Source organism: Heterodontus francisci, chromosome 10, assembly GCF_036365525.1.
Source record: "Heterodontus francisci isolate sHetFra1 chromosome 10, sHetFra1.hap1, whole genome shotgun sequence".
Taxonomy (NCBI): Eukaryota; Metazoa; Chordata; class Chondrichthyes; order Heterodontiformes; family Heterodontidae; genus Heterodontus; species Heterodontus francisci.
The window spans coordinates 95,486,234-95,510,059 of record NC_090380.1 but is presented as its reverse complement, the minus strand read 5'-3'; the positions used below and the strand labels follow the sequence as shown (position 1 = coordinate 95,510,059).

The 23,826-nt window shown below is 43.5% G+C and overlaps 1 protein-coding gene across 1 annotated transcript in view; it reads right to left on the bottom strand.

Moving 5' to 3' along the window:
• The window catches only part of gart (phosphoribosylglycinamide formyltransferase), a 47,436-nt gene extending 23,947 nt beyond the window's left edge, over window positions 1–23,489 (bottom strand). The window contains exons 1-8 of the mRNA XM_068041104.1: window positions 23,394–23,489; window positions 17,822–17,970; window positions 13,764–13,859; window positions 9,963–10,137; window positions 9,349–9,460; window positions 8,696–8,764; window positions 6,627–6,752; window positions 4,126–4,213 (exon numbers count right to left, since the gene is read on the bottom strand). Coding sequence (XP_067897205.1) covers window positions 4,126–4,213; window positions 6,627–6,752; window positions 8,696–8,764; window positions 9,349–9,460; window positions 9,963–10,137; window positions 13,764–13,859; window positions 17,822–17,966 — 811 coding nt within the window. The 5' untranslated portion in view covers window positions 17,967–17,970; window positions 23,394–23,489. The remainder of the gene's footprint in view (window positions 1–4,125; window positions 4,214–6,626; window positions 6,753–8,695; window positions 8,765–9,348; window positions 9,461–9,962; window positions 10,138–13,763; window positions 13,860–17,821; window positions 17,971–23,393) is intronic.
• Window positions 23,490–23,826: the final 337 nt, after the last annotated feature.

Sequence of the window (23,826 nt, the reverse complement as noted above, 5' to 3'; positions counted from 1 at the left end):
ATAAGATCATGGCTGATCTGATTGTAATCTCGGCTCCACATTCCCTCCTATCCCCCCATAACCTTTCACCCACTTGCTCATCAAGGATCCATCTACCGCTGCCTTAAGAATATTTCAAGAATCTGCTTCCACCGCCTTTTGAGGAAGAGAGTTCCAAAGACTCACGACCCTCTGATAGAAAAAATTTCTCACCTCTGTCTTAAATGCATGGCCCCTTTTCCTAGAAAAAAGTGACCCCTAGTTCTAGATTCTCCCACAAGAGGAAACTTCCTTTCCACATCCACCCTGTCAAGACCCCTCAGGATCTTATATGTTTCAAGCAAGTCACCTCTTACTCTTCGAAACTCCAGTGGATACAAGCCTAGCCTGTTCAACCTTTCCTCGTAAGACAACCTACCCTTTCCAGGCATTAGTCTAGTAAACCTTCTCTGAACTGCTATCAACTCATTTACATCCTTCCTTAAATAAGGAGACCAATACTGTACACAGTACTCCAGATGTGGTCTCACCAATGCCCTGTATAACTGAAGCATAACCTCCCTACTTTTGTATTCAATTCCCTTGCAATAAATGATAAACATTCTAATAGATTTCCTAATTACTTTTGGAACCTGCATACTAACCTTTTGCGATTCATGCGCTAGGACACCCAGATCCCTCTGCATCTCAGAGCTCTGCAATCTCTCACCATTTAGATAATATGCTTCTTTTTTATTCTTCCTGCCAAAATGGACAATTTCACATTTTCCCACATTGTACTCCAATTGCCAGATCTTTGCTCACTCACTTAACCTATCTATATCCCATTGTAGCCTCCTTCACAACTTACTTGCCTATCTATCTTTGTGTCATCAGCAAATTTAGCAACCACACCTTCGGTCCCTTCATCCAAGTAACTCATCTCCTGACTCTCCAAAGCCTGCCCACCATCTACAAGGCACAAGTCAGGAGTGTGATGGAATACTCTCCACTTGCCTGGATGGGTGCAGCTCCAACAACACTCAAGAAGCTCAACACCATCCAGGACAAAGCAGCCCGCTTGATTGGCACCCCATCCACAAACATTCACTCCCTCCACCACCGACACACAGTGGCAGCAGTGTGTACCATCTACAAGATGCACTGCAGCAATGCACCAAGGCTCCTTAGACAGCACCTTCCAAACCCACAACCTCTACCAACTAGAAGGACAAGGGCAGCAAATGCATAGGAACACCACCACCTGCAAGTTCCCCTCCAAGTCATACACCATCCTGACTTGAAACTATATCGCCGTTCCTTCACTGTCGCTGGGTCAAAATCCTGGAACTCCCTTCCTAACAGCACTGTGGGTCTACCTACCCCAAATGGTCTGTAGCGGTTCAAGAAGGCAGCTCACCACCACCTTCTCAAGGGCAATTAGGGATGGGCAATAAATGCTGGCCTAGCCAGCAACGCCCACATCCCACCAATGAATTTTAAAAAAACAAGTCATTTATATAAATTGTAAAAAGTTGAGGCTCCAGCACCGATTCCTGTGGCACTCCATTCATTACATTCTGCCAACCAGAAAATGACCCATTTATGCCTGCTCTCTGTTTCCTGTTAGCTAGCCAATCTTCTATCCTTGCCAATATGTTACCCCCTACACCATGAGCTTTTATTTTCTGCAATAATCTTTGATGTGGCACCTTATCAAATGCCTTCTGGAAATCTAAATACAGTACATCCACTGGATCCCTTTTATCCACAGCACTTTTCTTCTTCAAAGAACTCCAAAAAATTGGTTAAACATGGGGCTGAATTTTACCAGCCTCTTGACGCCGTAGGTTGTGGCGGGGAAGCCCTTAAAATGCTAGCGGGAGTGGCCCGCCACGACCCACAACACCAAGACAGCCCCGCCACCAAGCGGCAGGGTTTTAATCAAAGTAATTAAATGAGCATTAATAAAATTCTAATTAACGTACCTGCCGATGGTGGCTATCCCACACTGATTTTATGGCCAACCGGCCACGACGTGCGCGCCCTCGGAGCTCCTTTTGAGTTCCGAGGCAAGACACTGGCTGGGGGGGCGGGAGAGGAATACAATTATCAGGGTGGGAGGGGTGGGGGAGCGGGGAAAACACTTTTTATTGACTGTGGGGATGGTGGAAAGGGGTTAAAGGGCAAATGTGAGAAGGTTGGGGGGGAAGGGTTCAGGTCGGGAATAAAATAGGTTTTCTAGATATAAGGCAATGAAAAGACCATTATGGGGGGTTGGAAAAGGGCCTCCAACTTCTAATTATTTATTAAAAGCAAATGAAATCTAATATCCCTTTAAAAATTAAAATTTTTGCAAAGGGCTTGAAGCCCTTTAAAAATGGCGCTTGTGCCGGACGCCGTTGCCAGGGGCGCGACGGCCGCCCCCTCTATGTCATCAGGGGCGGCCGCTTCGCCCCCTCCGTTTAAATCAGCCCCCGCACGTAATATCATAGAGGCTGTGCGGCGGCACTTGTGTGTCAGAAGGCCGCTGCTTTCACAGCTTGCCACCGCAGAGCACTGATAAAATTCAGGCCATGATTTCCCTTTCACAAAACCATGTTGACTCTGCCTGATTATCTTGAATTTTTCTAAGTGCCCTGCTATAACGTCTTTAATAATAACTTCTAACATTTTCCCAATGACAGATGTTAAGCTAACTGTCCTGTCGTTACCTGCTTTCTGTCTCCCTCCCTTTTTGAATAAAAGAGTTACATCCGCTATTTTCCAAACTAACCGAACCTTCCCCAAGTCTAGGGAATATTGGAATTAAAACCAATGCATCAACTATCTCACTAGCCACTTTTTTTAGGCCCCTAGGATGAAGTCCATCAGGACCCAGGGACTTGTCAGCCCGCAGCTCCAACAATTTGCTCAGCACCACTTCCCTGGGTGATTCTAATTTTCTTGAGTTCCTCCCCCGCTTCCATTTACTGATTAACAGCTATTTCTGGGATGTTACATGTATCCTCTATAGGTTAAGACCAACGCAAAACCTCTGTTCAATTCATCTGCCATCTCCTTATTTTCTCTTATTAATTCCAGATTCACTTTCTATACATGCCAACTCTCTGCAAGAGCAACACGGCTAGTCACATTCCCTGCCTTTTCCCTGTAGCTCTGCAAATTGTCTTTCAGTTGCTTATCCAATTTCCTTTTGAAAGTCACTATTAAATCTGCCTCCACCATACACCGGCAGCGCATTGCAGATCCTAACCACTTGCTGCGTTGTGGGGGGGGAACAAAAAAGTTTTTCCTCCTCTCGCCATTGGTTCTTTTGCCATTCACCTTATATCAGTGTCCTCTGGTTTTTGGCCCTTGTACCAATGAAAGCAGTTTATCTATATAAATTCCGACTAGACCCCTTATGACGGTGCAGTGGCTAGCACCGCAGCCTTGCAGCTCCAGCGACCTGGGTTCAACTCTGGGTACTGCCTGTGTGGAGTTTGCAAGTTCTCCCTGTGACCGCGTGGGTTTCTGCTGGGTGCTCCTGTAAATGGGTGGTTGTTGGTCGGCACAGACTTGGTGGCCCAAAGGGCCTGTTTCAGTGCTGTATCTCTAAATAAATAAATAGGAACAATGCTCACTTTTTCAAATAACTATGGAAACTCTCACTATCTGTTTTCATATTTCTAGCTAGCTTTCTCTCGTACTCCTCCTTTTTCCCTCCTTTTAATCTTTTAGTCATTCTTTGCTGTTTTTTATATATTTTTAAATTTTATTTAGAGATACAGCACTGAAACAGGCCCTTTGGCCCACCGAGTCTGTGCCAACCAACAACCACCCATTTATACTAACCCTACAGTAATCCCATATTCCCTACCACCTACCTACACTAGGGGCAATTTACAATGGCCAATTTTACCTATCACCTGCAAGTCTTTGGCGGTGGGAGGAAACCGGAGCACCCGGCGAAAACCCACGCGGTCACAGGGAGAACTTGCAAACTCAGAATCGAACCCGGGTCCCTGGAGCTTGCAGTACCCAGAATCGAAACCGGGTCCCTGGAGCTGTGAGGCTGCGGTGCTAGACACTGCGCCACTGTGCCGCCCTATTCACCCACTTGAAGTTTGAGGCTCCAGCCTACTCCAGTTTTAATACTGGCCTACAAAATAAAGCAGCACTCACCAACATAAGGGGTTCCTTCTTGTCTCATGCCGTCAATTGTTTTCTGAAGAACGTTTTCCTTGATCTTCTGAAGAACATTTTTGGAAACCTAAATAGCCATAATCAAAAAAATTAAAGAAAATATAAAAAGAAAAGAACAGAAAAGGCTGGAAATAAATAACAGGCTGGTCATCATCTGATTAATGGTTCTGATGAAAAGCCTTAAAATCCCATAGCCAGTATTGGAAGCATAAATGTCCTCGAACCCAGTTTATCTGACTCCAGATCCACAGCAAGTGGTTGACACTTAGCTGCCCTTTGTAATAGCATAACAAGTAGTTCTATCAAACCATTACAGAAATAGCACTGTGGGTGTACCTACACCACATGGACTGCAGCCGCTCAAGGAGGTGGCTCACCACCATCTTATCAAGGGAAATCAGGGATGGGAACTAAATGCCAGCAATGCTCATATCCTGAGAACAAATATAAAAAAGTGACTGTGTTGATTCCAAGGTTGCATTTTAATAGACAAAAAAAAGAGTCCTAATTTTGAGGTCCCAGGAAAGAATAAGTTAGAGTGGAAATCACACAAATCCCGATTTCATTTTCTCTAATAATCTTAGAACACCTTGTCCACAATCAATGCTACAATGTCAGGTACCAATGAAATCCAAGAGCTGATTTTAACTACCGATGAGAGTTGTGTTGGTGAGGGTTGAGGCGGATGGCAAAACTGTCTGGTCCCCCACAGCATGAGTCTTGGGAGATTTTAACAGCCTGGTCTCATCTGCATAGGGTCCATCAGTCTCCTGCCCGAATCCGACGAGAATCAGTAGCTGGCAGGCAGGTGGGAGCAGGATTTGGAGTGGCAGGTATATCACTGCCAGGAACGTATGAACTAGAAGCAGGAGTAGGCCACTCGGCCCCTAGAGCCTACCCCGCCATTCAACAAGATCATGGCTGATCTGATTGTAGCCTCAACTACACATTCCCGCCTACCCTCCATAACCTTTCACCCACTTGCTTATCAAGAATCTATCTATCGCTGCCTTAAAAATATTCAAAGACTCTGCTTCCATCGCCTTTTGAGGAAGAGAGTTCCGAAGAGTCACGACTCTCTGAGAGAAAAAATTTCCCCTCGTCTCTATCTTAAATGGGCAACCCCTTATTTTTAAAACAGTGACCCCTAGTTCTAGATTTTCCCACAAGAGGAAACATTCTTTCCACATCCACCCTGTCAAGAACCTTCAGGATCTTATATGTTTCAATCAGGTTGCCTCTTACTCGCCTAAACTCCAGCAGATACAAGCCTAGCCTGTTCAACCGTTCCTCATAAGACAACCCGCCCATTTCAGGTATTAGTCTAGTAAACCTTCTCTGAACTGCTTCCAATGCATTTACATCCTTCCTTAAATACTCTGTACTCCAGATGTGGTCTCACCAATGCCCTGTAATAACTGAAGCATACCCTCCCTACTTTTGTATTCAATTCCCCTCGCAATAAATGATAACATTCTGTTAGCTTTCCTAATTACTTGCTGAACCTGCATACTACCCTTTTTAGTTTAGTTTAGTTTAGAGATAAAGCACTGAAACAGGCCCTTCGGCCCACCTAGTCTGTGCCAACCATCAACCACCCATTTATACTAATCCTACACTAATCCCATATTCCCAGCACATCCCCACCTGTCCCTATATTTCCCTACCACCTACCTATACTAGGGGCAATTGCTAATGACCAATTAACCTATCAACTTGCAAGTCTTTGGCATGTGGGAGGAAACCGAAGCACCCGGAGGAAACCCACGCAGACACAGGGAGCACTTGCAAACTCCACACAGGCAGTACCGAGAATTGAACCCGGGTCGCTGGAGCTGTGAGGCTGCGGTGCTAACCACTGCGCCGCCCTTTTGTGATTCATGCAATAGGACACCCAGATCCCTCTGCATCTCAGAAACCTGGAAGAATGAACCCCAGCACTCAGCTAAGTGGTTTTGGGTTGGTCGTGCGGTGGGGGGATGTGGCGCATTGTGGAAGGCCATTGTGATTAGGGGGAGGGAAGACTGAAGTAAGGGAAGCTCAAAGTCTCCTGATATGGCCCCAGACGAGCACCTAGCTGGCCAAGCAGGGAAGCATAATACCTTGCTCATGCAAGCCTCCAGTTAAAATTGCAGTCAGGCCCTGCTGGCATCAAAGCCTTCTCTACATATTTAAAGAAGGACCCTGCTGCCTTCCAGGAGTTCCTCTCATCTGCTCAAAAGAGCATGTTAAAGTTGCAACCCTTGGGAAGGCAACAGGATCGGTCCGGGTAAGTCTCACTGGCTATCTTAACTGGTTTAAATTCAGCCCTCTAGTCTTGTTACCAAATTCCATTGAACAGACAGTAACTTGGTGCAGACTTTAGCTGTTATAATACTCCAGAGTTGCACAATGCATGACATTACAATTTCAGGGGGGCAATCACACTAGCAATGCTCTTCTGTAAAATAATAAAGATTAATTTTCAAATGCTTTTTTACCTGAGGAGCAGGACAATAAGCTCCCATTCCACCCGTATTTGGTCCCTTGTCCCCATCCAGTAAGCGTTTGTGATCTTGAGCTGGTGGCATACAGGCCACAGTAACGCCATCACTGAAACACAGGCACTGCACAACATTATCAGAATTTCACTTTAAGTAATGGTGTTGACTAGCCACATGCATTACTTTCAGAACAAGATTCACATTATTTAGGGAAAAACTTGATTCATGATATCTTAGTCAATTGCCATTACATACTAGGGAACAGCAAACACGAATGCAAAGAAATACTTTATAACTGAATTGAGTGTAGAAATCAGAGCTGCTTAATCTGTGAACAACTTTATGAAGCACAGGCACCTAGATTAACTTCCCTACTGAAGCATCAAGGTGTGTAAACTGAGTTGTAATTACTTTGGGAGTTGGTAAACACACCTTCAATATTTTGCGACAAAATACAAGGGTAATATCATGTAAATAGAACTTTGAGCTTGAATGAAATTATTAAGAGACATGGATAGATTCTCTTTAGAGACATTTTCTCTGATCATCCCATACTTGTCTTACTTTATTTTTAATCTTTTTTCTAAATTCACCATTTGTTTTATTAAATTGGGAAAAGTGTGTTCAGGACAATTAAAATTAAGTCACAGTCATCAGGACAAATGGATCTAAGTGGAGCTGGATTGGTGGCCATGCCTTCAGTTGCCTAGGCCCTAAGCTCTGGAATTTCCTCTGGAAACCCCTCCGCCTCTGTTCCTTCTTTAAGGCACTCCTTAAAACCTACCTCTTTGACCAAGCTTTTGGCCACCTGCCCTAATATTGCCTTATGTGGCTCAGTGTCAATTTTGTTTTATAATGTTCCTGTGAAGCACCTTGGGATGTTTTGTTACATTAGAAGCACTATATAAATACAGGCTGTTGCTCTTGGATCTAGAATTTCACACCAGCCCTAGACAACCTGCCTTTGCTCTCAATCCAGAGCAACTGAAGGGGAAATCTATGGCCTGTGTTCTGGACCTCTCCATAGTTGCACCACTGAGAACAGCAACTCACTTGTCTGCAGCACCTCCGGTACAACCTCATTTCCCATTATTCTGTCCACTTACAGTGCTGGGTTGGTGTGCAGGTTTAAACTTGGTTAATGAATGAACGGATGGTCTTTTCCTGGGTTCAGAAGGACTTTATTCCAATTTGCTCTTGGTATATCCCACATTGGGCTGGATTTTACCATAGGCGGACGGGAATTCGCCACCGACGTAAAAGCGACCAATTCGTCACCGAACCCGCTTCCGCCTAGCCCGGGGATCCGTCCCGCATTTTGCGGGTTCCCGGGCTTTAATTGTCCCGAGGCGGGACTTCCACCTACTTGAGGGAGGAGGTCCCGCCTCAGTGAGCTGCCAGCCAAGCAGCGGGCCAGCAGCTCTCAGTACCAGCAGCGCCACTGGGAGTGGTGGCCACTCCTGGGACTGCAGCCCAGCCGACCAAATGGATCCAGGAGTGAAGGTAAATTGGGATTGCCTCACCAGGCAGATCGGTCCTTCCCTGTTGAGGCTGGAGTGGTCGTTTGGGGGGAGGGGGGTGTCTTGGGTCCCGGGGGGTGGGTTGGGAGGTGGGGGCAGCCCTCAATCGGGCACTGTGCCCAACTGCCATGGCCCCCCACCCCCCGCGGCACAGAAAGGCCGGCAGCTATCGCTGGGCGGCCTTTCACGTCCCCAGCATACCGCTTGCCACGGGTAAAATACCCGTGGAGGCGGGTGCGGGCACTTAAGTGGCCATTTAAGGGCCTTGATTGGTCTTGGGCGGGTGGGCTGTTTCTCCCCCCACCTCCCCTCCACCCCACCCCCGTCCGCCGTAAAGTCGACCGGAGGCTGGAGCGGGGCAGATAGGCCACCCAGAGCCTCCTGCTCAATTTTACGCCGCCCCGTCACCAACCGACCTGCTGGGGCGGGGTAAAATTCAGCCCATTGAGTCTACTCTCTACATACAAACTTGGAAATAAAAAAAATGAAAAATAAAAAAGAGCTTCAAATAGTTTGGGACTGGCAAAAGATGCAAGCATGACTTACAGAAACTTCCTCTCCCTCAAGCAGCTCCTCCACAATTACAGTTTCTCCAGCGGAACCGAAAGTCTTTTCCTTTTCAAAAAGAAATTGAGTACATTTAGCTCTGTGTACCGTATGCTAGTTGGCAAAAACCTAAGCAGATTTGTTGATAGAGCTTCATTTGAACTACCACACTGATCCTGGTTTGCTAAATTTAGGTTCAGACATTTGGAACTGTAACCAGAAAAAAAGAGACATCATCTTCAAAAGAGCCGAAGGGGAAAAAAAGGGGACAAAAAGCAGCCCTAGCCCCCAACGCCAACAAAACATTTCTTTTGTTGGGAGATTTGGGGTCGAGTTTCCACTTTGGTCACAATTGGCAGTCTGTGCACGAATTGCACTCATTTTCCAAATTGCTTTTATGGTTCAGGTTTCTGCTCAAACTCAGCTGCATAATCACAAACATAAAACTGTCTATTAACCAGTGCAATCGGGCAACATTTTAGAACTTAATATTTTTGCATTAAAAATATTCTCTGCTATATTTAAGAGTGGTCATCACAGAAACACCCAAGAAGGCCCCAAAAGGAACTTAGCCAGGAGTGTTCCTTTCATTCACTGAAAACCACATAGATTTAAAAGGATAAAACCTTACACAAAACGTTATGGTAACACACCTGCATTATATCTCGGACTGCTTTGCAAGCCTCTCCAAAGTCAGCTGCTACAATAACACCTTTCCCAGCTGCCAAGCCACTTGCTTTTACTACCAGTGCAGGAAAATCAGCGCTAAAAGAAAAGAAACAATAAATCCATTATAAGATATGGCGTTTTCCTTGCTTTGAAGTTTCCCTTCCCTGCACCATAAACAGTATTCCTTGTTTAAAAAGCTTTTAGGCAAGTGACATATTGTGAATGCACACACTAGGAAGCAATCTAGAACAAAGCAAGAGGGCTAAAGATTCTGTTCTGCTGTGGTGTTTTTGATCAAATTTGTTTTATTACAGTAATGGAGCCTCAAATACTTTCTTCAATTTTGTGACCAAACACAATTTGGATTTCATGATTGGTAAAACATGGGGGCAAGTAAATCTAATTTTCACATGATGATTACGTTTCAGTTGCAGGTCAAGACCATCATTAGAAATATTAAGCTTACATCCTGACATTTACTCTGGTGCAGCAAACACTGAATTGCAGAGGTGCAGTCACATGCCATATTAGCATTAATCTGAAGGCCTTCTGCATTCTAGCTAAATCTCAAGCCAATGTGGGTGAATGCCCTTCTTACTGCTGGATGAAGCTACATGCTTCCTCAGGGTCTGTAAAAGCTTTCCATCGAGCAGTAGGGATATCATGTCGATCCAAGAAGTCTTTGGCAAAATGCTTGCTAGCTTCCAATTGTGTTGCCTTTGCTGATGGGCCGAAACATCGCACTCCAGCAACTGTCAGGTCATCAACAATTCCTGAAGAATGTCAAGAGTCAGAAAACAAACAGATGGTGAGCACCGAGTTTTGTAAGATGTTTAAACCAGATTTTTAAACTTATTGTTCAATTTCCTCCCACTCTTTCCATTCCCCTCTTTTAAAAGCAAGTGACTTGTGCTGCAGCACATTGAAGTGGGAGAACTAGGCAGAAAAAAAAAATCTACAGCCAAGCCCCAATCCTTCACTCAATTGACATTCACACACAAGCACTTCATCATTGGATTTTTTTTCCCCCATCCCTATCTTCATGGACATTGATGCCCATCGCACAGTAAAAAGTTAGGGATAGAATGCACTGCTTTGAAAGAACATTCGCTTTTTGTGATTAACTCTTACTTTTTCCTATCAGCACAAAAAAAATTACATTTAAAGCTTCCTAAGGGGGTAATTATAACCACATAAAATGAGTGGGCTGGGGTAAGTTGGGATACTAAAATTTTAAAAAGTCTCAAACCCGACCCCAAAATGCCTCCAACCGGCCCACTTCCAGTTTTAACGGGAGCCAGGATGGGGTGGTGGTGGCGGGCACCCAGTCCACTCTCGGGAGTCAGGTTGTCTAGTTAAATAAGCCCGATAGCTAAAGGAATGCGAGAACTGCTACGTGGAATATCTAAATGATTTTCTAGCACTGCTTGTGGGCCAGGAGATGCAGGAGTGTTTCCTCCCAGCCCACCAAGCGTACCTTCTTCCCTGCCCACCCGCAATCAGATCTCCTGGGATCGGGGATCATTCCACCCTCCAGATTGGCGACTATCTCTTCCCCACCCTACAATGGTATCAAATCATCCGCCCCCCCACCCCACCCCATCCCATCCCAGAGATTGGTGACCCTTCCCCCACCCACTAACCCAGCTGCAGGCTCCCTAATAGCTCCTGGCCTGTGGCCTCCTCCAGATGCTTCCCTGCCTGACAGAGCCAAGCCTGTCAATGAGGCTAGCTTCCAGACAGATAATCTATCTGAAAAAAAGACACATACTATGGAATTTAAATTCCTCCCCGACTGCCCACTAAACCCTCCCCAGGAGGTGGTGGCATAGTGGTAATGGCACTGAACTAGTAATCCAGTGGCCCGAGCTAATGGCCTGGAGACATGGGTTCAGCTTGTGGAATTTAACTTCACTTAATTAATAAAATCTGGAATTGAAAGCTAGTCTCAGTAATGGTGCCATGAAACCATTGTCGATTGTTGTAAAAACCCATCTGGTTCACTAGTGTCCTTTGGGGAAAGAAATCTGCCGTTCATACCTGGTCTGACCTACATGTGACTCCAGAACCACAGCAATGTGGTTGACTCTTAACTGCCCTCTGAAATGGTCTCGCAAGCCACTCAGGTGCAATTAGGGATGAGCAACAAATGCTGACTTTGCCAGTGAGGCCCACATCCCATGAAAGAATAAAAGAAAGACCAGGGCCTAAGATTCTTTATGCACATTGCTTTAGCAAAACTCTGGTCACCAGTTCGAGCATAGTTGTTTCATTTGAATTTCTACACAATACATTTGGGAACCATTGGATACATGCTGGGAACTGATAGATTACAGAGAATAAACTGAACTGCACCAGGTATACAGCAACAGACAGAAAAGAGTTACACAAATCCTAACACATGCATTTCACTTCCTGGAAACAACCAGTCCCTCTGTGCAAATAGGTTTTTTTTTTCCCCAGGAGGGGAGATGTTGAAATGGAAGGTTAAAGAAAAATCTCTTATACGGCAAACAATCTCGGAAATAGATGTAATTGGTACCAAGACCAACCTCTCCAATTTAGCCCAGTCCATCAGTCAAGCAAACTTGCGCAAGTCAAGGCCTAGTTTATAGTTGTTGCAGTGACTGTCCTTGTAAGGTTAAACTGACTGAAGTTGCTGGTTCACCTGACTGTTGCTACCCTTAAGTTAGGTTTATTCCCTTTGATAGATATGAAGATGATAGGAACACACACATTTAAACAAAAAGTCATACTGTAAACTAAAACCAAAAAATAGAATTTCCAACTTTTTATACACAAAACTGGGCTGGAAAGAATACTTGATAAATGGCATACAAAAACATTTTATTTCTGTAAATACCGTATGAAATTAACACCGATTTCTCCGTATACTGGACAGTATTTGTACACCAGAATTCTACTACACCCACTGTCCAAATTTATCTCAAATTAAAAACGGGACTGAACTGCCAAATACGAGCAGCTCTCTGAAGAAACATATTTAACTAAGGAATATCTTAACATCGATACACAGTTGAACTCTGCTGCAAGCCTGAGCAGTAGATAAGACCACCACATGCTAATGACCTACCGCCCTCCTCAAATTGCACAACTGTCCAGCTTCTCCTGAAGGTCACAATACTAATGATCAACCATCCACCTTCAAGGCAGCTATGTGCTATGTAGCGCACATGGTGTCATGCTGCTGGGCAGAGGAACCGATTTTCAATGACTACAAATGCGCAACAGAAGGTGGAAGGTGTACAGCCTAAACAAGCTGCTTCTCTAAAAGGAAATTAGAGAACTAAAAATGGGTCAAACCAACTAGCATTTTTCCTGCACTCCTACCCACGAGTTCAATGCAGTGGAGACTAGAAATGGAGGAGAGGGAAGAGAAAAATAAAACATTAAAATTCTGCAGTTTCCTGGAAACAAATGATTGACCCGTCATTATGGGCTGAATTTTCATTTGTGAATTCCAATTCCACCATTGGGAGGAATTGCGGGTTGGCAACCCACACATTGGCATCGGGACCCAGAGGGCCATTTTTGAGGAGTCCCATCCAATTAAGGACGCTGGGTTGTGGGGGGAAGAGGGGGGTCCTAAGACTGGAGAGTCAATAGAAGGCGCTCCAGCACTGACACATAGGCAGGCACCATCGAGGTAAATGTACTGATGTAGGTAGGTGGAGGTGCGAGTGCCTCAAGATGGAGGCACCCTCTGAAGACTTTTTAAAAACCTGAAAAATAAAGAGGTCAAAGCTGCCAGGCCATCATTGTGGAGGGAGGAACCCTTCTACAGGGCAGCCTGTGTCACAGCTGCGACCATGGCAGGAGTGCATTAAAAACTGTAGATGGAGAGCAGCCCCACCGCCCTCCAGTCTGTCGAGGGGAGGCCGCCTCCATTCATTGGCCAGCATTCAGCACAAGCGGGGGATTTTCCAGTCGGCACCTGCTCAGTGGTCTTACTAAGCCCGTTAAGGAGCTTAATTGGCTACTTGCCACTTGACGGCCAGTGACGGGAAATTGTAGGTCCGTCCTCGTCTGGTCCCACCTCCCAGCAGTTTAAAAATTCGGCCCTGTATCTTAGCATAAGGTTAAAGGATGAAGGTGTTAAAAAGTCACTAATCTAACTCATCCTATGGATTCCAATTACACTACTGGATTTACTAAGATCTGGTAGTTTTGTTAATATATCTGGGCCAAATTTATGCTATGAGATACTGACAAGCAACACAACGCAGTCATGTGAAATTCTTTGCTTCCCTTTTAGAATGTTTATTTTAAAAAGGACTAATAATTCCACTAAAATAATGGAAATAAGAACTTCAGATGAACGCATCAAGCAGCTGCACACCACTACCCTTTGACATAAGTTCAAGAGTCTTGTGTTTACCTGCAGCAAGTGGAGCTTCTGGCCCAATCACCACCAGGCCAATGTTGTGATCTTTGCAGTATTGGGCAAGAATTGCATGATTGCTGATAGAAACAGCTACAAGGAAGAAAAGAGAAAAGATTGTTTGTACAATACATTAAATCATGACCTTTTGCAAAACCTTTTTGCGCAGCTGATCTTTTGGCTTTATTGTTTAAAAAATAGTCACACATCTTCCCATCAGCTTTGAGCAGCTAGTATAAGCCCCAATCTTTGGTTTTAATGAAGTCTGTATTAAAAGATGACAGTTTGGTTTCTAACTCATCCAAGGAAAGCAGAGAGTGAAGTACAGTTCATATTTTGGCCTTTCTGCTTTACACCAGTGTTGCCTGATTCTCTAAAACTCTCTGCCTAGATCCAGGCATTTTTGATTTAGCAGGTCTCATCAAAAGCAACTTTTAAATTTGAACCTGGAAGAATTCAAAGTGTGTGGCAACATTGGTTCATATATAGCCACACATTCATTCAGCATCATCTGCCACCTAACTATGGTTTTATGAAAAGTGTTTTTTTCTCCCCTAACTGCTTTGCTTATATCAAGTGGGTCATTTACTGACCTGTGTAAGCTTAAATGGTCAACATCAAAGGAATTATCTACAAATAATAGATAACCAAGAGTCTCTATGTAGTAATGTATTAAGTTTAGGAGGCCTGGTGAATAATGTCAGTATTTTACAATGGCCACCTGAATCCAGAGATTATATTATTTATTTAGAGATACAGCACTGAAACAGGCCCTTCGGCCCACCAAGTCTGTGCCGACCAAGAACCACCCATTTATACTAACCCTACAGTAATCCCATATTCCCTACCACCTACCTACACTAGGGGCAATTTACAATGGCCAATTTACCCATCACCTGCAAGTCTTTGGCAGTGGGAGGAAACCGGAGCACCTGGCGAAAACCCACGCGGTCACAGGGAGAACTTGCAAACTCCACACAGGCAGTACCCAGAATCGAACCCGGGTCCCTGGAGCTGTGAGGCTGCGGTGCTAACCACTGCGTCCCATCAAATTAATGTAAACAGATCAAGTCATTAAACACAAACTGAACTGGGTCAACCTGATTCCTTGTACAAGTCCACATGCTCCTGAGGGCCATTCAACTGGCACCAGTAATGTTAATACATACAAGGCAAGGAGAAGCAAGGAGATTAGATTGCAATCTCTAACTCTAACAGATTAAAGAAAAACAGTGAAAGCTGGAAATCTACAATAAAAGTCTGAAAATGTTCTGATTTCTTCCCACATGCTTCAAGCATAAACTCTCACGATTCAGTGTATTTAAACTGTTTAAATCTGTGTTAAATACTCAGGATTAAGACTCTAAAATTTCCTTATCTGGAAAGTACTCATCTTAAACACACCGATACACATGGTGATTGGCCTCTGGATTGGAGATCATCTTCACCAATTATTCCACATAAAGCAATGAGCAACACAGCATGTTTGGTACTAAACACAAATCAATTAGATTCAAAAGCAAAATACTGCGGATGCTGGAAATCTGAAACAAAAACAAGAAATGCTGGATTCACTCAGCAGGTCTGGCAGCATCTGTGGAAAGAGAAGCAGAGTTAACGTTTCGGGTCAGTGACCCTTCTTCGGAACTGACAAATATTAGAAAAGTCACAGATTATAAACAAGTGAGGTGGGGGTTGGGCAAGAGATAACAAAGGAGAAGGTGCAGATTGGACCAGGCCACATAGCTGACCAAAAGGTCACGGAGCAAAGGCAAACAATATGTTAATGGTGTGTTGAAAGACAAAGCATTAGTACAGATTAGGTGTGAATATACTGAATATTGAACATCAGCAAGTGCAAACCTGAAGAAAAACAACCTGAAAAAAACAGTGGGTAAGCAAACTGAACAAACTAAGATGAAATGAAATAAATGCAAAAAAAGATTGTAAAAAATGTAAAAAGGAATGCAAAAAAAAAGGAAGAAAAAATAACTAAAAATGACTAAAAATGAAAGTAAAGTGGGGGGCTGTCATGCTCTGAAATTATTGAACTCAATGTTCAGTCCGGCAGGCTGTAGTGTGCCTAATCGGTAGATGAGATGCTGTTCCTCGAGCTTGCGTTGATGTTCACTGGAACACTGCAGCAATCCCAGGACAGAGATGTGAGCATGAGAGCAGGGGGGAGTGTTGAAATGGCAAGCAACCGGAAGCTCAGGGTCCTGCTTGCGGACTGAGCGGAGATGTTCCGCAAAGCGGTCACCCAGTCTGCGCTTGGTCTCCCCAATGTAGAGGAGACCACACTGTGAGCAGCGAATACAGTATACTACATTGAAAGAAGTACAAGTAAATCGCTGCTTCACCTGAAAGGAGTGTTTGGGGCCTGGGATAGTGAGGAGAGAGGAGGTAAATGGGCAGGTATTATACCTCCTGCGATTGCAAGGGAAGGTGCCCTGGGACGGGGACGAGGTGGTGGGGGTAATGGAGGAGTGGACCAGGGTGTCGCGGAGGGAACGATCCCTTCGGAATGCTGACAGGGGAAGGGAGGGGAAGATGCAAGTCCTCCAAATTAGGCTGATTCTGATCCCAGGCGCGAGCTACCGAATTAAATATGATTCAAAATATACGATTCTGATTGTGGTAGGAGAAACGCACTGTTAATTCAATCCCATCCCTCCACAGATTGCCGAACATATCATTTTAAACTTTCCAAATTAAAGAAAGACCCAGCCAAATTGTACCATCTATTAACCCCTGAATGAGACTAACCAAAACAGGTGTCTTTAAATCAACAAATTAACTGTTTAATTAGAAAAACTAAATTCTTAAACACTACTAAGACATAAACAACATTTTAACTAGAAAAAAATAGAGGTCTTGCAAATTTACAGTCCAATGTTACTTGGAAGTCCTCATGGTCGTCTGATGGGGAAAAAAGGTTCTTCAACAGTAGAACAGTCCGTAGTCTAACCCCAGCAGTAAGTGATGCTTTCCCCCTCCAGCGATGACCGCAGCATATCAACAATTAACAACTTGCAAACACTTTCAATAGAATCTGGCTTTAGAACTTTTGAGGGATAAAAGATTGTCACAGTCTAACTTCCCTTCCTTCCGTTTAAATAGATCTCTGTTTTGGCTTGACTTTTTTTAGAATTTTGAGAGAGAATAATAAATAATCAGACTAAATTCTCTTCCTTCAGTTTAAATTGGTTGGAGATCACTCCTTTCAGGTGCTAACACACAACTGTCTGTCTGTGTTCTCTGTTAGAACAGGTCATTTGCACCATAAGCCAGTTCAAAATTAAATTGTAACAAATGTATCTCTCGGTGCTCAGTCCAAGTGGCTGTATCCAAGGCAACGAGCATGCACCTTCTCGGTAACTCCTGAGGCCTGCTTGTTCTTAAAGCAGTACTGATCCTTTGCTGTCTTAAAGACACACCACATATTTCCCGGAGAGAAAAAAAAGACAGGATCATGATACATCTCGTTCAACAAGGCTTAACATTTTCAATGGCTTTTACAGAAAAAATAGGTGTAAAAAGTTGAAGTTCATGTCAAATCACTGATTATATGTTGACTGTATCTGCAAAGATTGCAACAGCACACCCTGTGGAGGAGCAGGGTTTCACTGACAACAACTTCCAGATTTCCACATTCAATTACACGTGAAGATTCCAGGTGTTGCTGTCAGTTATTACAAAGCAAAGTAACGACTGTAAGTGCTGACAGTTGTGATGTCATTGAAACCACAAATTCCGTGTCAATATCTTTAGCACCATTATTGCAGAAAATGCTAAAGAATAAAATCATTGTTGACCCGCGTTCCTTAAAATTTTTCCTTTTGCTGGTCACGCCTGACTACAAGCAGTTTTATGATGAATTAATTGTGCTTCAGTTATTTTTGGTCTCTTAGTTGTAATGCTGACTAGCTGGAATTATTAACACACACACACAGATCAAAATCAACTCCTTATATTTCCTTTTATATGAGAAAAAAATACAGTAATTTCAAACACTTGATCTGAAACAGAATCAAGCGGCAACAAGAAACCCTCACCTGAATTGGAGATTTTTCCACTCTCAGCTGTTCCTGCATTCCCAGGGGCAACCAAAACTTGCAGTACAAATGGAGACTGGGCCAGTTTCCATGCCAGAGCATGTTCGCGTCCTCCACTGCCAATGATAAGTACTCGTTCTGCCATGGTCCTAAACAGAACGCAACCATATCTGTTACAGTGGGTTAACACCTCGTGTTCACAATAGCACATGACAATCCCAGCCACCTACTGCACCGATCCTCTGCACAGCTTTCTTAGTTATACACAAGAAATTTGCTCTTTGAAAGTGGCATATCAATTATCAGTCCCCCATACACAACGGCAGAGTTACCAAGATAAATATCTCAGTCTTCACATGACGTAGCCCTTTCAATTTTATAATGAACAATATTATTAACAAATAGCACCATCATCCAACTTCACATCCGAATGGAATATCACATGAAGACTTTAGTTCTAGCCTGCATTTGAAAAAAAGACTTGATAAAATATGCTCAGGACTCAACATGACAGTCCATAAAATCAAAGACACATTCGGTCTCAATGTAAACAACAAAAGAAAAAAATCTTCAGACAAGTTAATTAAATACAGACCTCAATAACATTAGCTCTCTAATCTGACCTTTTAGAGCAGCCGAGATAAAGCAAGGTTCTGTCAATGCCAAGTAAAAAATTGAATGATGCACATTAGATTTTTGTAACTTTCAAAGTAAACAGTTTCCATCAAACAAACCTCAACAAAAAAACTGCAAGCTTACAAATGTAGGTTGGGAAAATATCCCAAACCATGGAAAACAGTGATGTTCTGTGAATAGACTTTTTTAAAAAATGGATGAACACAGTAGGAATCAGACATCTAGTTTATGCCAGAAGTGATGCCGGCAGGCAGACAGACCTCGTGATCTACTAATGACTTCCATCACTCATCAACAGAATTAGCTCAGCATGACATTCTGTATATGGAACAAGTTTTAAAAAATTACAAATTATAGTCACAAGATAATTATGGATGAGGAAGGTCACTCAGCTCATTTTAATTCATTCAACCAGAAAGACCCTACATATCCAATTGTTGTTAAAGGATTCCAAGGCTTTCACCTCAATCCCCAAGTCGGGCAATCGACTCCATGCAACGATCACTCTGGGTGAAGAAGTTCCCAATATTAACCTTTAATGTATCTTTCACTGGTTTTCATCTTGTCCAACTCAAATTAATTTGAAGTAATAGTGTAGATTTACCTTTAGCCATACCATTACACAACGATACAAAATCACCTCTCAATTTCCCCCTCTCCAGATTGAAAAGCCTAAATTTCTCCAGTCTTTCATCCTAAGTTAGACATTTGACAGTAGCGATCAGTCTCGTGGCTCTCTTTATACTTCCTCTGGTACTTCATTAACTATTGTTTCTTGCCAACTAGAACTGAATACAGTATTTGAGGTATAATTGATTTCACTGTCTTGCCTAGTTTGCTACCATCTGCAAATCTGGCTACTTTCCATTCAATTTCTGAACCGAAATCATAAGGATAATTTTAAATCAAAGCCATAACTGAACAGTTAAAAATGGAGGATCATATTTTTACTGAATACTTCACAGAAATGGCCCATGCCCATATGTAGCAAGACCTGGACAACATTCAGGCTTGGGCTGTTAAGTAGCAAGTAACACTCGTGCCACACAAGTGCCCGGCAATGACCATCTCCAACAAGAGAGAATCTAACTCCTCCCATTGACTTTCAACGGTATTATCATCACTGAATCACCCACCATCAACATCCTGAGGGTTACCATGGACCAGAAACTTAACTGGACCAACTACATAAGTACTGCGGAGTGTGATGGAGTACTCTCCACCTACCTGGATGAGTGCAGCTCCAACAACATTCAGGAAGCTCAACATCATCCAGGACAAAGCAGTCCACTTGATTGGGACCCCATGCACAAACATTCACTCTCTCCACCACTGACGCACAGTGGTAGCAGTGCAGCAACTCACCAAGCCTCTTTTGAGGAACACCATCACCTGCAAGTTCCCCTCCAAGTCATACATCAACCTCAACCTCAACTATATCGCCGTTCCTTCACCGTCACTGGGTCAAAAACCTGGAACTCCCTTCCTACCGGATTGTGGGTGTACCTACACCAGATGGACTGCAGCGGTTCAAGAAGGCAGCTCACCACCCCCTTCTCAAAGGCAATTAGGGATGGACAACAAATGCTGGACTTGCCAGCAATGCTCACATCCCATGAAATAATAAAAAAGAAAGGATGAGTTATAGTTGCCATTGGTGTTTGTAAAATTACAGTTATTCCAATCTGTCAAGTAAAAATAAATGGAAAAAATACATTATTTGAGTAACAGCGAGTGGTTAGGATCTGGAATGCAATACCTGGAAGTGTTGGTGGAGGCTGATACAATCGTGACTTTCTAAAGGGAATCAGACAAGCACCTGAAGAGAAATAATTTGCAGGGCTATGGGGAAAGGGCAGGGGAGCGGGACTAGCCAAGTTGCTCTTACTGTGTGCTGGCACGGACACGACGGGTCGAATGGCCTCCTTCTGTGCTGTAACCATTCTATGAACATTATTAGACGACAAGATTGTAAACAACACCTTTGACATCGTTTAACATCCCAAAGAACTTCACAAGCATTAACAGGCAATATTTGGCACCAAGCCATATAAGCAGCTGTCAATAAGCTTAGTCAAAGAGGTAAATTTTAAAGAGCATCAAAGGAGAGGTTTAGGGAAGGTTTTCCAGCACTCAGGGTCTAGACCAGGGGTCTGCAACCCGCGGCTCCAGAGCCACATGCAACTCATTAAGTATTCACGTGTGGCTCCCGAGCTTGATCTATCGAACCCATTTTGAAAGTAATTATTTTATTGCTTTAAACTTTTATTAACATTGTACTTGTGAGAAAGTATCAACTTTCTGTAAAAGCCTTTATGACATTGTTGACATGTGTTTCTGTCCTGTTTTTCATTATTATTAGCATTTGAGTAACAGCATTACAGCTCTTAAGATGTATTTTTGACTAAATTTTAAAAATGGCTCTTCTTGTTATTAAGGGTGCTGAACCCTGACCTAGACAGCGGAAGGCACAGCCGCCAATATGGGGCAAAGGAAATCAAAATTGGAGGGGAACAGAATTCTTGGAGGGTTGTATGGTTGGAGGAGGTTACAGAGATAGGTCGGGGCAAGGCCATGCAAGAAGTGGAGTGCTCATGGATTATATGGAGTTTATATCCACTGGATTTTGAAAATACATTTAAAATGTGTTTCCAGGGTCTTCTGTATAAATGTTCACAAAAGAAATTGTTTTTCTCAGTTCCTAATAAGAAAAAGTAACTTTGAAAGTTATGTTGGCCAACAAGTGTATATGTTGAATACAGTTTTGCAGTATCCATGTATATAAAGCATGCTTATGCTTTTAGGGTAATCTCGAATAGATCTGATGAACACTCCATCCAGTTGGACCGTGTTGTACCACCAATCCTTCGTGGAAAAAGTTTCTGCGGAAAAACACCTTTGACCACCAATCCATCATATAGTGGTCTGCACAGAATGTCCTCAAGCCCCTATGGGAAAAGGAGATGGTGGATCCTGTCAGATGGTTCTCCGAGCAGACTGCCAAAGTCATTTGGCAGAATGCCTCATCACCTTAACTTTCAAACAAGCACCAAGACATAGCTTGGCTGGTGGTGAGAAGGGCCCTCCCAGTCAGATCCTTGCTGCACGCCTGAAGTCTCACCCCCTCCGCATGCTGCCCTCGAGGTGGCTGTGGTGGCGAGGAGACAGTTGCCCACCTCCTTCTGGAATGTGTCTTTGCAAAGCAGGTGTGGAAAGAGATGCAGTGGTTTTTGTCGAGGTTCATCCCAAGCAGCTCTGTAACACAGGAGTCTGTGCTCTACGTGCTATTCCCAGGGACGCACCCCAAGATAAACATCAACTGCTGCTGGAGGACCATCAATTCAGTGAAAGACGCTCTTTGGTCTGCCCGAAACTTGCTCTTCCAGCGCAAGGAGCTGTCCACGACCAAGTATTGCAGACTGGCACATTCCAAGGTCCAGAACTACGAGCTGAGGGATGCACTAAAGCTTGGGGCAGTTGCTGCAAAGGCTCAATGGGGAAAGACCACAGTGTAAGGTCCTCCCACCAAAGTGAACTGAGGGGCTGGACCCATGGGAAACCCCTCGGGCTGTATACACCAAATATGGGTTTGCTGTAAAATGTACATGGCATATAAAATGGAATGGAAGGGTTGTGAGGCAACTCACTCCTGTATTGAAGAAAACTGATTTCCTTTGCACTTTTTGGAATGTCAACTTGGTGCTGTTTAGAACTGTGTTGTAACGTTTTTTTTTTAACAGATTTTTATGAATAAATTTATTTTTGGGGGGAAAAAAAAGATTGTTACAAGCTTATGTTTTAGGAAGGACACCCAGATCAACTCCTTGGAAACTGGTGTTTGGAAGTTGCGAAAGGAGTTTTATTTGTACAAGAAGTCAAAGTGGATTATGTATCCTTCAGAAAAGCCTAGCAAGAGAATAAGAGATAACTACAGGTTCAGGGCTTAAACAGGGTAGCCTTGGGGATGGTTTAGCTGGTAGGCAAGAGGAAATAAACTAGCAAATTCAAGGCAAATTACAATCTATGGCAAAATTAATTCCACATCGGAACCACGCACTAATTTTTTTAAACCTCCCCTTCAAATTCTTATTGTGATCATCTTAAATACTTGTTAATCAGGTCACTAACTAGTAGAAACATTAACAATGGGTAATAAAAACAAGAAATGCTGCAACCACTCAGCAGGTCTGGCAGCATCTGTGAAAAGAGAAGCAGAGTTAACGTTTCGGGTCAGTGACCCTTCTTCGGAACTCATGTCCGAAGAAGGGTCACTGACCCGAAACGTTAACTCTGCTTCTCTTTTCACAGATGCTGCCAGACCTGCTGAGTGGTTCCAGCATTTCTTGTTTTTATTTCAGATTTCCAGCATCTGCAGTATTTTGCTTTTATTAACAATGGGTAGCCTTTCATAATCTTGAAGGCCTTTGAAAACAGAAATCAAATCAGCCGACATAAACAGATAAGCCTTAACCTTAGGAGCTTTAGTGAAAAATATCCTAAATTATCCCTTCATAACTGTAACCTTGGTAACTCATATTAACATCATAGTGAATCTAAGCTGTGATTTTTCCATTGCTTTATAATCTTTCCTATTACTAGATCCTACTGGCTAGGTGGTTCTCAAGTAGAACCCATGCATGATGTATAACACTGCAGTCAGGGTTAAGGCACCATAACTACAGTATTAAACCATGCAGCCCAGGCTCTATGCTAAGTTAGCTGACCCCCACCATCTACTCTCTCTCTCTCTCTCTGAACACAACATATGCAGTCTTCTTTATAAAGGCTACATCACTGTTTGGGGTCAATTCGGAGTAATAGGAAATTGATGCACTAAAATGAAAACCGATGCTTGCAAACTCGCCTACAGATCTTTGAAACTTAAAAGCAGACACGTGCTGCAGTAGGAATGAAAACACGAGTTTTATATACTCACACAAATGGCGCTGCAACGCTTGCCTGAAAGGCCAGTGGAATGACCGAAACCTGCAACACAGCGAATCATCAGCGCTTGAAACTGGAAAGTGGGAGGTCTCGCCTCACGCGTCGCCAAGGCACTTTTTTTTGTTGTGTTCACATTGTAAACTGAATTAACTGCAACATGTAGAATAAAAGTAACCGTTTTCAAAGCCAGTTCTGTTAATTTGAAAAAAAAAATACATTTCTGTTTCTAAAAAAAGGATTTGGTTGCGAGCAGAAGGAATTGTGGGGTTTGTAGTTTCCAGCTTGCTCTGATCAGAATGCAGAGTTGAGACCCAGTTACAATCACTTGACTGGCAGGTCACAGGGACAAGGTTGCTGTGTAATGGGACAATGTGATCAGCTTAGAATGATGGAGCCTTAGTTTTGAGTTTGTGCTGGGGGGTGGG